The 16,922-nt window shown below is 49.9% G+C and overlaps 1 protein-coding gene and 1 long non-coding RNA gene across 6 annotated transcripts; one reads left to right on the plus strand and one right to left on the minus strand.

Annotated features, from left to right (window-relative positions):
• Positions 1-240: 240 nt before the first annotated feature.
• Positions 241-4,753, minus strand: LOC139031878 (uncharacterized). The gene is made up of 3 exons (XR_011484383.1): positions 4,657-4,753; positions 2,729-2,855; positions 241-431 (listed from the first exon to the last, which is right to left on the minus strand). It is a non-coding gene; the product is annotated as an uncharacterized lncRNA (long non-coding RNA).
• Positions 3,562-16,100, plus strand: LGALS12 (galectin 12). 5 transcript variants are annotated; one of them, XM_070457523.1, is made up of 9 exons: positions 3,562-3,948; positions 5,613-5,701; positions 5,797-6,010; positions 7,016-7,135; positions 8,063-8,101; positions 8,694-8,720; positions 9,342-9,430; positions 11,377-11,527; positions 12,529-16,100. In XM_070457523.1, the coding sequence occupies exons 1-9, from the start codon at positions 3,880-3,882 to the stop codon at positions 12,550-12,552; spliced, it is 822 nt and encodes a 273-aa protein (XP_070313624.1). In that variant the 5' UTR covers positions 3,562-3,879; the 3' UTR covers positions 12,553-16,100. The 5 variants fall into 5 exon arrangements, with proteins under 5 accessions (XP_070313624.1, XP_070313622.1, XP_070313623.1 ...); XM_070457520.1 differs by having other exon boundaries at positions 3,563-3,948; positions 12,014-16,100; XM_020887742.2 differs by having other exon boundaries at positions 3,896-3,964; positions 12,014-16,100.
• Positions 16,101-16,922: the final 822 nt, after the last annotated feature.

Raw genomic sequence — 16,922 nt, forward strand, 5'->3', positions numbered from 1 at the left:
TACAGGGCAGCATAGCCACCAAAAGAAATTGAAACTGTTTACTCAAAAGTATATGAACCTGCTTTCAGACAATAGCACCTTCATTCCTCCAAACACACTGATTGAACATCCCCTGTGTCCAGGCTCCACCTAACCTGATTCTTATACCCCCACCTCTTCCAAAATGATCTTGGCTGGAATTAACCAGCTTGCCACCCCCCTCCCCCAGATTATACCTCAATCCTCCTTGTTTTTCCAGAATTTTCTGAATCATTTGATTCAAGATGTTGGAGTCCCTTTTGGGAGTCCTTTTTCCTTGTCTCCCTATCCAGCCAGCTGTCAGGTTCTGCCAATTCTTCTTGCCTTGTCAGTTCTTCTATCCTGCCACGATGTTTTAGGATGATGCAAAACTGGTTCTGAGAGAAAAAGGATCCATGAGCATTTTCAGTGACCTAGAAGGGAATCAGATAGAAGAAAGGGATAGAGACATAGACCGAAGTAGGTTAACCTATGCAGTAGCCCCTCCCTAGGCCCAGAGAGTTATACCTATTGAGGAGCAGTGAAAGAGGCTGCTAGATCAAAGAATCGGGGAAAGTGGGGCACCTTGAGATCCCTGAGCATGGATTATGTTTCCCAAACTATTAATTGGTAATTGACAAATATTGATTTTTTTTCTTTTTTATTATTTATATTTTTTTCCATTTATTTTTATTAGTTGGAGGCTAATTACTTTACAATATTGTAGTGGTTTTTGTCATACATTGACATGAATCAGCCATGGATTTACATGTATTCCCCATCCCAATCCCCTTCCCCCTCCCTCTCTACCCGATCACTCTGGGTCTTTCTAAAATGCCTCAGTTACAATCTGTGGCTAGTTAGAAGAGTATGTGGGCTATTTTGCAGTTGGGCCATGATTCCACACCTGCTAAGGGAGAGACAGAGAAGAAGGCAGAGACAGGACAGGAGTTACAAACCATCACCTCTCACAGTCACCCAGTCTATATTCTGAGCACTTTCCCTGTGTCAGGCATTTGGTTGTAAGAAGAAATCTGCCCTCTTGGAACTTACAGGTGAGGAGTGGGGGGAATAAGAGACAGACATTAAACAGTTCTTCCATACGTAATGACAAGCTATGATAAATGCTCTGAGGAAAAGGTACAGGATGGAGGGTATGGAGGTGGGCTGGGAGAGTGCCAGTCTGCGGCAGGGGATCCCCACCTGCAAGCGTCAGGTCACCTTCAGCCCTTTCCTGAACCTCTCCCACAAGTGCCCCCTGACTCTGGCTCAGGAAGAGAAATTTACTCCACCACCCCATGCCACCCCTGGACAGACTAAGACCTTCTCTTACTCTGGAGCCTCTCAGAGCAAGTCTGGATGTGTGCTTTAAACAAACCAGGTCCCCATCTGCCACCAGCTGTCAAAAGTTGGAGTCATCGGAAAAGAGAAATTACAGGCACCATCCCCCTTTCTTCGGCTGCCTCCCTCCTGCAGGCCCTCAGCAGCCTCCACTCCTGACTGTTGCAAAGAGAAACAGTTATAACCACCTGGGGTTTCAGAACCACTCTCCTGTTATGGGCTGAATTGTGTCCACCACCCCCAAATCATCTGTTGAGTCCTGACCCCAAGTATGGCTTCCCTGGTGGCTCAGTGGTAAAGAACCCGTCTACCTCCTGGGTTGGGAAGATCCCCTGGAGCAGGAAATGGCATCTCACTCCAGTATTCTTGCCTGGGAAATCCCATGAACAGAGGAGCCCAATGGTCTACAGTCCATGGGGTCACCAAGAACTGGGCACAGCTTAGAGACTAAACAACAAAACCACAGTATGTAGGATGTGAGGGTGTGTTCTGTTTGGAGATAAGGCCTTTGAAAGGAAAAGGAAGGTAAAATGAGGTCAAATGGGTGGACCCTAATCCAACATGACCGGCCTCCCTACAAGAAAAGATGAGGATGCAAACCAAGGAGAAAAACAACCCCAGGGAAAAAACAACCCTGCTGACAGCTTGATCTGGGCTTCTAGCCTCCAGAACCGTGAGAAAATAAACACCTGTCGTCTCAGCCACCCAGCCCCCAGTGTTTTGTTATGCTGGCCCCAGTTCCTCAATTCAGGGAGGAGGCACTGAGGCTGGAAAGGGTGTGGGGGAGGGCATCATTTGGGTGCCGCCAAGCTGAGCTCCGCCCTCTAGGGCTCCCCATCCCTGCCCGGCTGGTTTCTCTACCTCTGGTTTCTCCCCCCTGCTGTGTATATAGATCATTCTTCCTGAACGCACCTCAGATCCAATTTTCCCACACACAACACCTTCAGCCGCCCAGCTCCCCCTACCCAGCAGGGTCTGAGTAAACAGCCTGGTTCTGTACCTGGAGCCCTGCGGGCTAGGCTCTAAGTCAGTGTTTCCATGTAAATCCATGGCTGATTCATGTCAGTGTATGGCAAAAAACACTACAATATTGTAAAGTAATTAGCCTCCAACTAATAAAAATAAATGAAAAAAAAAGAAAAAGAAAGTTAAAAAAAAATAAGTCAGTGTTTCTCAAACATTAAAATGCTGATTCCTGGGCTCTTCCACCCCAATATCTCTGGGATGGGGCTCAAAAGTTTATATTTCTGGATCTTCCAGACCCAGGGATTGAACCTGAGTGTCCTGCATTGCAAGCAGATTCTTTGCCATCTGAGCCACCAGGCAAGCCCAATAAGTTCCCAGGAGGTACGGATGCAGCCTCTTTCCCTAGGACCCCCCAAGGGCTCACCCATCAGAGCAGCTGCTTCCTTTCCCCTCCCGACCAGCTTCGTCCTGCCAGGAATTCTCTGCTGCCAAGTCGACACAGTGGTCAGATCCTGGGACTTCCCAACACAGGATAAAGTTGAGAGGTTGTGCTGCTTTTTAAAGGAAAAGGCTTATTGGAATTTGAACCAGAACAGGAATGGTTCCAGTCCCAAGGATCATTTGTTGTTGTCGTTCAGTTAAGTCGTGTTTGGCTTTACAGCCCCGTGGACTGTAGCCCACCAGGCTCCTCTGTCCATGGGATTCTCCACGCAAAAATACTGGAGTGGGTTGCTATTTCCTTCTCCACCAAAGGAGAACAGGGTAGCTTAAAAAAAAACACAGAAATCTAGACCCACTCCCAGATACAGACCTCCCTTCAAGACAGAAGACACGCTACTGTGATCACCTTTTCTATATGTAAATGATCAAAAGGAGCCCCAGCGAGGGTAAGTGACTTGTCCTGGGGAACAGCGCACTAGAGCAGAGGCTGAGCAAGAACCCGGGCCTCCTTGGGTGTAGTCATGTGCTCCCCTCTGCTCACCTGCCTCTTCTGAGCCAAAGAGGGTCTCCTCTCACCCTGCCTGTTCTTACCTCTCCCCATCCCACTTCCTTGTGACCCCAGCTGGGCCCTGGCATTTCCAGCCATTGCTGAAATGGAGCCCCAAAGGACTATGAAACCTGCCAAAAGGAGAAGAGTGGGGAAAGCGGCAGAAAAGGAGGGAGAGAGGTGGAAACCTTTTATGGGGAGGGAAGGGGAAGCCCCCCATCAGTGTCCAGGAAGTTGGGGGCGGGGCTTCTCCTGGAACCTGCCCACATGTACCACCAGCTCTGCCTCTGAACCTTGAAGGGCTCTGGCCGCCGCCCTGGAAACCACAACCCCCTGCGGGCCTCAAAGGAACCAGCTTCTGGCTTCCCTCTGCAACAGGCTGCGTGCTTCAGACCCTGAGGATTAGTTGCTGCAAGCTTCGCACCCCTCGCTCGACCTGGACTTCTGCGGACACCCAGTCCAGCCGGTGGGGCTGGAGCTGGGGCCAGGCACTGGGGGTAGACAGCTCCCAGCGCCACTAGGACCCTGCAGGGTGCGAGTGAGACGGACTGCTGGGAGACCTGCCCCAGGCACCCCACCCCACCCCCATGTCACCTGGAGAGAAACTGGACCCGCTTCCTGACACTTTCATCCTGCAGCCGCCAGTCTTCCACCCGGTGAGCAGCCGCTCAGGTCTGGAAACTCCTGGGTCTCAGGGCTCCCCCTTCCAGCTGGGCCTGGTCTCCCAGGTTGGCAGGGGGCTGGAGAGGCCCTGAGTCCTGGACCCTGTTTCCCCAGCCCCTGCCCACGGCTCTTGGAAGGTCCTCCTGAGCTTAGAGTGACTGACAGCTCATTTTCACTTGCTCTCAATGAGCTCATGGGATGATTGCATTTTAAAAGCAGTAGAGCCTGAAGACAGTGCTATCTTCTATTCCACAGTGGGTGACTAAGAGGGCCTGGGGGGGGGGGGGGGGGAGTGCGTAGTATCGTTGGAGGACCCTGATCACTTAGGAAGGGCAGTCTCATCTCCAGCCTGGGAGTCAGGTCAGAACCTCCCAGTCAGACACAGGGTTGGGGTTTCCTAGACTCCTCCTTAGGCCCAGTGCCCTGCAGATTTCCTGAAGCCTGACAGTGCATTACAGACGACCAAACTCCCAGGAGACCCACCCTCCCACTAATGAGCACTAATTATACTTTCTCTTTCCTTGGTCCTCTCTCAGGAGAACAGCTTCAGCTCAGTTAATTACAGGCCAGGCCCGAAGCTTGGGAAGTGGGAGGGACTGACATGCTGAGCCTGGCTAAGCTGTGGGCACTCTGATAGCCGGGGCCTCCCGATCCTCCCCAGGTTAGAGGGGCCCCTTGCTTTGCAAGCTGCAAGCTCCCACCTGGAGGGCAGAGCTGTGGGGTCTCAGCTCTTCTTGGCAGTTTGGGCTTCTGAAAGCTGCCGGGAGTTGGAGAACAGTGGGTAAGGGCCCATCCTGTGACACTGCCCAGTATGAACCTGGGCAAGTTCATGTTTACTCTGCAGATAGCTCTTTAGAGCCCACTCTGTGCCAGGCTGGGCACTGAGCCTGTAGAAGCTAAAGACAGGACTTTGTCTTAGGGGCTTGTCCCTCCCAGCCTGAACAACCAGCCACAGGGCTCTAAGCCAGTCAGCCAAGGGCCAAACTAGCCACGGCAGCAGAGAGCTCAGTGAGGGAAGGGATAATTCAGGCACCAAAACGGACGATGCTTGGAAAAGCAGTCAGAGCCTGGGCAGTCAAGTCAGATTTCACAAGGTGGAGGGAGGGCTGAGGAAACAGTCCCAGAAAGAGCCAGAAGCAGTAAAAGTGTGCGTCGTCTTTTAGGAATACCGGGGGGAAGGTGAGCTGAGAAGGTAGACTAAGTCATTATCAGGCATCCATGCCAGGATCTATGCTCAGATCCCAACTTGTCCATCCCTCTGCCTCCCAGTTCCCAGGTTCTGGCCTATAAACAGTCCTCGGGGAGACTGGACACCAGGCTGCTGGAGGCCAGGGTGGCAGCCCGGGGACTGTGAACCTCAGTGGGGTCACTACCGCGCCCTAGAAGCTGAGAGGGGGGCTGGGCTGGTGCTCCCAGGGTGCAGTGGAGCTGAATCCAGCTCCCCCCATGCGGAGTGGCCTGGACGTTGTGAAGCTCCAAGACAGGAGAGGAGACGAAAGAGAACATTTCAGAGAAAACTTGCTTTTCCCCATCAGGACATTTTCTGTTTGGGGTGGGAGAGTTATCTTGTTCCTCTTCCCTCCCCATCCCACCCCCAACACAGGGGTCCCTAGGCACTTTCTCCAACCTTGTACAGATGAGTTTCTTCTTTGTTCAGGTGATTCCTTATGTCACAACAATTTTTGGTGGCCTGCGAGCAGGCAAGATGGTCATGCTCCAGGGAGCGGTCCCTCTAAATGCACGCAGGTAAGGGAAGTGCTCCACGGGGCTTCCTCTCTGCCTTCAGGGTCTCTGAGAGTCTCTGACCAGAGGTGCCCTTTGAGAGCCTCACCTCCCCACAGGTTCATGGTGGACTTCCAGTGCGGCTGCAGCCTGCACCCCCGGCCAGACATCGCCATCCACTTCAACCCTCGCTTCCACACCACCAAACCCCACGTCATCTGCAACACCCTGTACCGTGGGCGCTGGCAAGCCGAGGCCCGGTGGCCCCACGTGGCCCTGCAGAGAGGGGCCAGCTTCCTCATCCTCTTCCTCTTTGGAAATGAGGAGATGAAGGTGAGCGGGAGGGGACACCAGGGCTTCCCAGGTGGTGCTCGTGGTAAAGAACCTGGCTGCCAATGGAGGAGATGCAGGAGACGACCCCTGGATCGGGAAGACCCCCTGAAGGACATGACAGCCCACTCCGGTACTCTTGCCTGGAGAATTCCATAGACAGAGGAGCCTGGAGGGCCACAGTCCATAGGGTCGCAAAGAGTCGGACACGACTGAAGCGACTTCGCACGCACGCATGGGAGGGGACATCACGGGGTCTAGAACTTGTGTCCCTCTGCCTCTCTTTCCTCCAGCCTTCCCCCTTGTCACTGAGTTAAGGGATATTTGGAGGGATGGAGCACAGAGTCCAGTACTCAGAGGACCAAGCAGCTGCCAGGCCCGGTTCCAAGCTGCCCTGGGCCCACTTGGCCCGGTATACATGGCGGTATTGATGCCAAGGTGCTGCCACTGTCACAGGGAGTGTCTAGAGAGCACTGCAGATGCCAGATGCTGTTCTCAGCTCGCTGACTCCTCACAACAACCCACGAGGAGGGAACTTTCATTCTCCCCTTACACAGAACAGTGGGGAAGGAAGGGAGAAAGAAACTTGGCCTCAAGGCTTTCACCGCTGCTGCGAACTCCTGCCAGAAGGATCTTCAGGCTTCTCCAGGGCAGAGGGAGCTGGTGAGAGCCAGCACTGCAGAGAGAGACAGGGGTCCCAGAGCCCCTGAGACTCCTCACCTGTGGATGGGGCAGGCGGAAGGCTGCTGCGGCTGCCGGCAGGTCAGCTAAGAGGCGAAAGGGGGTCAGCGTGGTGTGTCAGGGACCAGGCGGAGCATTGAAGGTGCTCTGCCTGCCAGTTCCATAACCCTGGGGAGGCTACTTAAGTTCCCCCAAGCCTTGGGCACCTGTCTGTAAAACATACCTGCCTCCTAGAGTTGGTGTGAAGTTAAAAGAGGAAAATTCCAGTAAGAGACTCAGTGGATGTCTGGCACGTCAGGACGGTCTCAGCCTCGTCTTTTTCTCCAGGTGAGTGTAAATGGACAGCACTTCCTCCACTACCGCTACCGGCTCCCACTGTCTCGGGTAGACACCCTGGGCATATTTGGCGACATCTTGGTGACGGCCGTTGGATTCCTGAACGCCAATGTAAGTTCCTCTGGGGCCAAGGCCTGGGTGGCAGCAGCCTCTGACTTCTCCTGATGCCTGGACAAACCTGGGACCCCCTTCCATCCCAGACAAGTCCTGACACCGATTACAGCCAGGGTGGAGGGCATCCATCCAGGTGTGGGACATGGTGGGGCTGAGGGAAGAGGTGACCACAGAAGAGGGGCCCAAGAGCCTGGGGCAGAAGTCTATCCTGGACGTGAAAGTGAAAGTGGCTCAGTTGTGTCTGACTCTTTGAGACCCCATGGACTGTAGCCTGCCAGGCTGTTCGGCCCATTGAATTCTCCAGGCAAGAGTACTGGAGTGGGAAACTGTTCCTTTATCCAGGGGATCTTCCCAACCCAAGGATCAAACCCAGGTCTCCTACATTGCAGGCGGATTCTTTACCCTCTGAGCCACCAGGGAAGCCCGTGAATACTGGAATGGATAGCCTATCCCTTCTCCAGGGGATCTTCCCGACCCAGGAATCAAACCAGGGTCCTTTGCTTTGCAGGCAGATTCTTTACCAACTGAGCTGCCAGAGGAGCTATCCTGGGCGTGGGGTCTGGTCAATGTGGAGCAGTGGCCAGAAGGCAAATGATTTAGAGTCTTGGAGCCGTGGGACCCAAACATAGCACTGGCTGTATCATTCCCAGCTGAGGAGTTGATTTAAAAATGCAGATTTCTGGAACCCACCACCAGAGATTCTGATTTAGTAAGTCGAAGGTAGGGCCCAGGAATCAGCATGATCAAAATGCCAGGTTTGAGAAGCCCTGACAAGGCCTCTGGGGAGAGGAAGAGCTACCAAGGCCACAGCTGGCCTCTGCCCTCCTTCCCAGGCACAGAAGGGCAGACGGGAGCCAAAACAGTCAAGCTCTAGGCTTGCAGTGGTCCTGAATCCTGCCTGTTGCTTTTTCTCTCTCCCAATAGCCATTCGCGGAGGGTGGCAGCGAGTATCCGGTTGGACACGTGAGTCTTGGAAGCTGGGTTAGCCTTTGCTGTCCCAGCCATCCCAGCTGAGCCGGTGCCCCTCTCTCTGACCCCAGCAGGACCTGCCATTCTCTGGGCTGCTGCTCACATTGTGCAAGGCCCAGCTGCCCCTTCCCTCACTGTGCGGTCACCATGGGTACAGCTGGCCCTGCCTCAGCCCATGGGAGCCTGGATTTGCCTCTCCCTGGTGCCAAGGCCAGCTAGGGAGGACGAATGGGGTGGGCTGACTTCCTGGAGTGTGCAGGGCCCAGCCTTTCTGCCGGATCCATCTCAGATGGAGCTTCAGCAACCCTGCAAGGTAGCACGTTGGCCTGCAGGGCAGAAGGGAGATGAGACCCAGGGACTCGGCCAGGGTCACGCAGTGAGTGAATGACAGACCCTCCGCCCAGTTCTTCCCCATTATTCCAGAGTCGGTGTCCACCTGAATTCAAGAGGGCCCCACTGGAGGGCCAATCATTTTCCTGTATTATCTCTGAGAGAAGCAAATCCCCAGTATCCCCAACTTTTAAGGATCCCTTTTATTGAGTGAGCGCCACGTGGCCTCCATGTCGCCTCTTTCTTTCCTTGACAGCCTTTCCTGCTGAGGAGCCCAGGGCTGGTGAGTGACCGCTGCTCCTGTGTCTGGTGGAGGGACAGTCCCTCACCTGCTCTATCAGGGCTGGGAGGGCGCCCCCACCTGGCGGGAAATGGCCCCCAGCACCAGAATTTCCCCTTGAATTGCAAGCTGTGGGTGAACGGGCAACTTCAGGCTAAAGCTCCAGCTTCATTTTACCAATTCTCCATTTACCTATTCTCCATTCTCCACACAATTTTCTGATAGTCGTCCCTGCTAGGCCCAGCCCCAGGCTCTAGGGTGGAGGTACATATCAGCTCCACCCCTCCAGCTGCTTACAGACTGGTGGGGAGGCAGACCAAGGAATGAGCCGTTACCATTTGGAGCTCAGCATTAGGGGCTCACAGCACAGAGGGGCAGGCGAAGAGAAGGGGAGGACAGGGAGAGCAGAGTACAGGAGGCCGGCCTGCAGTAGGTGTATAATAACTGAGCAGGGCTGTTTCCTCCTGGCTGCAGGCGCAGAGGCAGAGATTTACCTGCCTCGGGGCTCCCTGGCCCCTAAGGACAGCCCAGGAAGCAGCTCCTCGGGGCAGTAGCCCTCCCCAAGCCCCTCTGTGAGACCCCACCCCCACCCCCGCCTCTGAGTCATCTCCTGTGTTCCTGCAGGAGGCGCCCTGCTCGCATGCCCTTCCCCAGGGTCTCTGGCCTGGACAGGTCATCATCGTGCGGGGCCTGGTCTTACCGGAGCCAAAGGAGTAAGTATGCAGAATTGGGGGGCGGGGTGGGGGACGGGACGCATCTCTGTGCCAGGCACAAGCTTTAGAAGCATCACCTCTTCAATCTGCAGGACCACTGCTTAGCCCCCAGGTGAGGAGACAGAGGAGCAGAGAGCAGAAGTACGTTGCCCAAGGTCACAGCCTGTGACAGTCTCCAGGGCTCAAGTGGCTTTGTGGCACCAGCAGCTCCAATTCTGGGAGCGTCTTCCCTGCCTGGACGTGTGGTCAGGCCGGCCAGCCTCTCACCGCAGGCCCCGGCTGCAGCCTCAGGAAAGGCCCTTTAAAGACACAGGCTGGGACTTCCACGGCAGCCCAGTGGTTAGGACTCTGCGCTTCCAGTGAGGGCGCACAGGTTTGCTCTCTGGTCAGGAAATTAAGATTCTCTCATGCCTCTCAGCCAAAAAAATAAAAACTAGAGAATAAAAGTGTACAACTTGGAAAGTCGCTACAGATGAGAGGACATGATCTCCCCTAGTGTCCTAGTTTAGGAAACACCACCAGAGGACCCCAGAGAGTAGGCCCGGCCCTGGGAGGCGGGGGCTTAGAGGAGCTCTAGTCAAGAGGATGCTGCCTGGCTTCCCCCACAGGGGGCGCTACTACTTCATCCCTCAAACCTGCAGGCTCCAGTAAGACCAGTATCTTTCTTCTCTTTCTTTCTTTCTCCTTCTTTTCTTTCCTTCTTCCTCATCATCCTTCCTTCTCTCCTTCTTTCCGGAACTGCACTGGATCTCATGACGTTTCTGGACCCGATTTCCTGGGTTTACTTCTGTTGCAGGCGTGCGTGCTAAATCGCTTCAGTTGTGTCTGATTCTGTGTGACCCTACGGACTGTAGCCCGCCAGGTTTCTCTGTCCATGGAATTCTCCAGGCAATAATACTGGAGTGGGTCATCATTTCTTTCTCCAGGGGATCTTCCCGACCCAGGGATCAAACCCGTGTCTCTTAGGTCTCCCGCATTGGCAGGTGCGTTCTTTACCACTAGCGCCACCTGGGAAGCCCTTGACTTCTGTTGAGGACACTTCAAATCTGAGCAGCTTCACAGCAGTGACCTTTCCTCCCTGTGCCTCCGTTTCCTTGTCTGTAAAAGGGGGTAAAAATAGTGCCAGCTTTAGGGATTATGCCAGGCACATAGCAAATGGTCCACAAATGTGGAAGAGCAGGGGAGTAAGGAGAATGCCGTGTATTTTCCCTGCCCCATCGCCTTCTGTTTTGTTCCTGTTTTTTAAATCACTGAGCTGACTAAATCCTTGCTCCGCACGCTCTTGATCAGGTTCGTGAATTCTGGGCGGGCTTGCAGCAAAGCCCTCGGCAGCATGGGCCTCAAAAACCAGGCACGACTGGGTTGGATTCCTGGTTTTGCCTTTTATGAACTGTGGTCTTGGGCAAGTCACTTCACCCCTCTGAGCCCTGAGTTCCCCCATCAGAAAAAAAGGAGAAAGATAACCCCACCTGAACAGGGAAGATGAAAAAGTTTCCAGTAAAGAAAAGAACCCCTGCTCCTTCCCAAACTTGGAGACAGGAAGCCAGATCTTAGCTCAGAGTCACATGCGTTATTAGTAGTTGACACACAGATCATTTTACTGTTCTCTCTCAAGGGCCGTGAATTCACGTGTCCTCAGAGGCCAGGCAGGTCACGTAAACAGTGAGGCACCAGGTTGGGAATGTGGTGAAGTGGAAAGAATATTTCTGTAGATTTTCTGATGCCAGATCTGAACTTTTTAAAAAAAAAGAAGCCAAAAGTTCTCTTTTGTATAAACTTTCTCAGTTTTCGAAAATGATAATACTTTAAAGTTGAACAATACTGGGGACCAGCCAGAACATTTCTACAGGTTAGGTCAGCCCTGGGCCACCGACCTCAAGGCTTAGCACAGCACCTGGTGTTTATTTAGCAAACCTGCAAGCCCCTTCTCTGGCCCCTTCCCACAGTTTCACGCTCAGTCTGCGAGACGAGGCTGCCCATGTTCCCGTGACGCTCAGGGCGTCCTTTGCAGACAGAACTCTGGCCTGGGTCTCCCGCTGGGGCCGGAAGAAGCTGATCTTGGCCCCCTTCCTCTTCTACCCCCAGCGATTCTTCGAGGTAGGTCAGAGCCCAGACCCCTGGTCCCTCTGGGGTGGAGCGCAGAGCTGCACTCCCATCCGGGAGAGTGGGGGTACGTCCGGGGAGGGGGGGTGCGGTTTGTGGAGCCAGAGCCACTAGAAGAGGAAATCAGTGGGCCTGATCGCACGCCCTGAAACACCAATTTAATTAATCAAAGTGGGCCCTGGCCTCAGCATTATTAAAAAGCCCTGCTAATGACCAGTGTGCAGCTGAGGTTGAGACCACTCCCCCAGGGGAAGCAACCCCTGTTACAGATGGTGAAACGGAGGCTAAGTCCTGGGCAGATCCTTGTGGCAGGGCTGATGACAACCTGGGCCCCTCCGTCATCCCGTCTTTTTCACCACTGGGTGCCCCATGGGTCCATTCCCTGTGTCCTTTGATGGAAGGAGAAGCTCACCGGATGGGGCGCCAGGCAGGCAAGGGAGGGTCTGGGAGCCTGCAGCACCCCATGCCCTTCTACACCAGGTGCTGCTCCTGTGCCAGGAGGGAGGCCTGAAGCTGGCACTCAACGGGCAGGGCGTGGGGGCCACCAGCCTGGGCCAGCAGGTCCTGGAGCAGCTACGGGAGCTGCGGATCAGTGGTAGTGTCCAGCTCTACTGTGTCCACTACTGAGGAGGGAGCCAGAGGGCCCAGCCAGAGAAGAGGACCTGCCTATACCGAGGGCCCCACCAGCTGACCCCACTCTGCTCCCCTCATTAAAAGCGTCGCCACGATGTCAGGCCTGGCTCATCTCCGGAACCAGGAGCCTGAGTCTGCAGATGCTCTGGGCCCCACAGCAGAAGGTGGGCACAAGAATGTGAAGGCTCCAGAAACTTTGCAGCTCCCTCTTCTGAGAGCCTGGGATTTGGCTCTTCTGTCCTTCAGGGTCTCTAAAAGGGGGTAGATACTCCAAATGAAGCCTAACGAAGGTACTAACGGAGGTACCCCAAAATACAGCAGCTTTAAAAATTGAGATGTTTGTTTCCTTCTCACATAAACAGAAAATGGTTCAGGTCAGTGGGTAACTGCTCCCTGTGGACCTGCTGGGTCATCCCACAAAACCCAGAGCATCAGCATCACCTGCATGGCTGAAGCATGGTCACCACTGGATCTGGGTTTGAACCACTGAGAAGGCAAATAGAGAATATGGACAAGGCCCCCCTGATGTTCTAAGCCCCGGCCTGGGATTGGCACACACTATTTGCACTCACATCTCATCAGCAAATAGTTACATGGCCACACTGTCTACAAGGGAGGCTGGAAGTGTTCTCTGTGAGATGACCATGTGCCTGGTCACAGGTCCACAACTGTGATTCCTGGAGTATTTGGTATTATTCATATGATCTTATTTTGTGTTTTCTACTTACTATTGCTATTTTGTCCTTATGTTTTTCAGCTTTCATACTTACTATTGGATTGATGAAGTCTCCTTTATCACCCTCCCATTTTTTTCTTAAGCTAATTTGAAAGTTATGAATTCCATTTTATATACTTCTAGTGGTTATACATACTTTTTATTTTATTTTTTAATTAACATGTAAAATTGACTTTCCAGGATGGGTAAAATTCTAGATTTGTGTGATGACCACCAATACAATCAGGATATATAACTCCATCATTCCAAAAAATTCCTTAGTGTCACTTCTGTGTAATCATACCTCTCCACCCCCTCCCTTCAGTTCAGTTCAGTTCAGTTCAGTCGCTCAGTCGTGTCCGACTCTTTGCAACCCCATGAATCGCAGCACACCAGGCCTCCCTGTCCATCACCAGTTCCCGGAGTTTACTCAAACTCATGCCCATAGAGTTGGTGATGCCATCCAGCCATCTCATCCTCTGTCGTCACCTTCTCCTCCTGCCCCTAATCCCTCCCAGCATCAGGGTCTTTTCCAATAAGTCAGCTCTTCACATGAGGTGGCCAAAGTACTGGAGTTTCAGCTTCAGCATCCATCCTTCCAATGAACACCCAGGACTGACCGCCTTTAGGATGGACTGGTTGGATCTCCTTGCAGTCCAAGGGACTCTCAAGAGTCTTCTCCAACACCACAGTTCAAAAGCATCAATTCTTTGGCACTCAGCTTTCTTCACAGTCCAACTCTCACATCCATACATGACTACTGGGAAAACCATAGCCTTGACTAGACAGACCTTTGTTGGCAAAGTAATGTTTCTGCTTTTTAATATGCTATCTAGTTTGGTCATAACTTTCCTTCCAAGGAGTAAGTGTCTTTTAATTTCATGGCTGCAGTCACCATCTGCAGTGATTTTGGAGCCCCAAAAAATAAAGTCTGACACTGTTTCCACTGTCTCCCCATCTATTTCCAATGAGGTGATGGGACCAGATGCCATGATCTTAGTTTTCTGAATGTTGAGCTTTAAGCCAACTTTTTCACTTAACCCCCAGCAACTCACTGATCTGCTCTCCATTACTGTATTTTGTATTTTGAGAATGTCCTATAAATGGAATCAGGTAGAATGTGACCCTTTGAAATTGGTTTCTTTCAATCAGCAGTACCTTTGGGTACTGATCTAAGTTGCTGTGTGTAACACTGAGTCATTTCTGTTTATTATTAATACTCAGTATGATTCTATTGTACCGCAATATATCTATTGACCCACTGAAGAACATTTGGGTGGTTTTCAGTTTTTGACAATTATGAATAGAGCTGCTAAAAACATTTGTGTACAAGTCTTTGTATGAATGTAACTTCATTTCTCTTGGTTTACTACCTACCAATGGGCTTGATGGATTATGTGGTAAATGCATGTCTAATTTTATAAGAAACTATCAAACTATTTTCCAGAGTCATTTCAGAGTAGCTTTGGAAATTTCACATTCCCACCAGCAATCTATGAAATTTCCAGTTGTTCTGCATGCTCATCAGTACTTGTTATTGTCAGGATTTTTTATGTTAGCCATTTTTGATGTGTAGAGGTATCTCATTATGGCTTTAATTTGTATTTCCCTAGCAGCTAAAGATGTTGAGCATCTTTTCATGTGCTAATTTTCCATCTGTGTGTTCTCTCAGAAGTGCTGTCCCTTTCTCTATTTTCTGGAATTTTGTAAAAATTGGGACTATTTCTTTAAACTGTTCATGAAATTCGCTGGGGAAGCTATCTAGACCTGGATATTTCCATTTGGAAGATTTTTTAATTAAAAATTCAATTCCTTTAATAGGACATAGAAATAGACTGTGTATCTATTTTATCTTGGGTTGGCTTTGTTAGTTTGTGTTTTTCAAGAAATTGATCCATTTAATCTAGATTCCATATATATGCATTAATAGGCAATATTTGTTTTGCTCTTTCTGACTACTTTACTCTGTATAACAGGTCCCGGGTTCATCCACCTCACTACAACTGACTCAAATTTGTTCCTTTTTATGGCTGAGTAATATTCCATTGTACATATGTACCATATCTTCTTTATCCATTCATCTATCGATGAATATCTAGGTTGCTTCCATGTCCTGGCTATTGTAAACAGTACTGCAATGAACACTAGGGTACATGTGTCTTTTTGAATTGTGGTTTTCTCAGAGCATATGCCCAGTAGTGGGGTTGTTGGGGCGTCTGGTAATTTTATTTCTAATTTGTTAAGAAATCTTCATACTGTTCTCTATAGTGACTGTACCAATCTACATTTAATCGTAGTCATCAAATGTAATACATACATACAGTGCATAATATGATTTTCTTATCTTTTCAATGTCTGTGGGGTCTTTAGTGAAAACCCTTCTTTCATTTCTGATATTGGTAATTTGAATCTTTTTCCCTTTTTTTCTTTGTCAGTCTCACTAGAGTTTTACCAACTTAATTGGTATTTTCAGAAAAACAGCTTCGACCCTACTGATTTTCTCTACTGTTTTCTGTTTCCAACTTTATAGATTTCTGCCCTTATCTTTTTTATTTCCTTCTTTTTACTTGCTTTGGCTTATTTTGCTCTTTTTTTTCTAATTTCTTCAGTTGAAAGCTCAGAGTACTGATTTTAAACTTTTCTTCTTTTCTAGTATAAGCATTTAAGATAATACATTTTTTCTCAGCACTTTACCTATACTACACAAATTTTGATATTTTGTGTTTGCATTTTTGTTCATTTTAAAATATTTGCTAATGTCCGTTGAGACTTCCTCTTTGATGGGTGGATTATTTAAAAGTGTGTTATTTAATTCCAAGTATTGTAGATCATTCTGATACCTTTCTGTTATTGAGTTATAGTTTAACTTCATTATGGTCAGGAACACACTTTGTATAATTTCAATTATTTTAAAATTTTTAAGATCTTCTCATGATCCAGAATATAAACTTCAAGTTCCTGTGGGCACTTGAATGTGTACTCTGATGTTACTTGTTCAACAAATGTCAGTTCGATCCAATTTGTTGATGGTATTGTTCAGCTTTTCTGTATTCTTGCTGGTTTTCCAGCTACAGGTCCTATAAGGTTTTCCGAGAGAAATGTTAAAGCCTTCAGCTATAATTACATGTTTGTCTATTTTTTCTTTCAGTTCTGTCTGGTTTTGCTTCCTTTATTTTGAAGTTCTGTTTTTTGGTGCATATTAAAGTGCTTTAGATATGATACTGTTTCTCATGGTTAGATAGCATTAGCAACTCAATGTACATGAATTTGAGCAAACTCAGGGAGATAGTGGAGGACAGAGGAGCCTGGCATGCTTCAGTCCATGGGGTCACAAAAAGTTGGACACAACGCAGTTATATCGCCAAATGTCCAGGGTGGTAGAGGGTGGGGGTTTAAATTTCCCCAGCTGAAAACCACTGGTCTATTATATTTAATTTCTGTTGTTCTTCCTTCCTTCCTGATGTTCCTGATTTCCTTTTAGTATCATTTCTTTTTTTCTGAAGAATTTCCTTTAGCAATTGTTATAGAGCAGATGCAGGTAATAAATTTTCTTGGTTTTCCTTTAACTAAAGACATTGTTTGTTCACTTAGGTGAATAGTTGAACACTTACAGGTGAAATTGCTGAATTGTAGGGTTGGTGTATGTTATGTTAAGTGTATGAGGGGGCCTGGGGTGGGGTGGGAGGAGTGGATGGGCAGCGTGTGCATGTGTAATGGTGAGATGGAGGAGAAAGAAGGAACAGCAATGGAAGCAGGAGCGAGAGGGTGAGTAGTGAGAATCTTAAGAACAAGTCTACAAAATACAGATTTATTTCAAAAACTGGTTGGTGGCTTGGCAGTTTTTTATTAGCTTAAATATACACTTACCATATGACCAGCAATCCCACTCCTAATTCACCCAAGTGAAATGAAAATACATGTCAATGCAAAAAACCCACATTTGAATGACCATAGTGACTTTATTAAAAACTAACACTCTGACATAAATCACAGCAGGATCCTCTATGACCCACATCCCAGAATATTGGAAATAAAAGCAAA

This window comes from Odocoileus virginianus, chromosome 28 (genome assembly GCF_023699985.2).
Source record: "Odocoileus virginianus isolate 20LAN1187 ecotype Illinois chromosome 28, Ovbor_1.2, whole genome shotgun sequence".
Taxonomy (NCBI): Eukaryota; Metazoa; Chordata; class Mammalia; order Artiodactyla; family Cervidae; genus Odocoileus; species Odocoileus virginianus.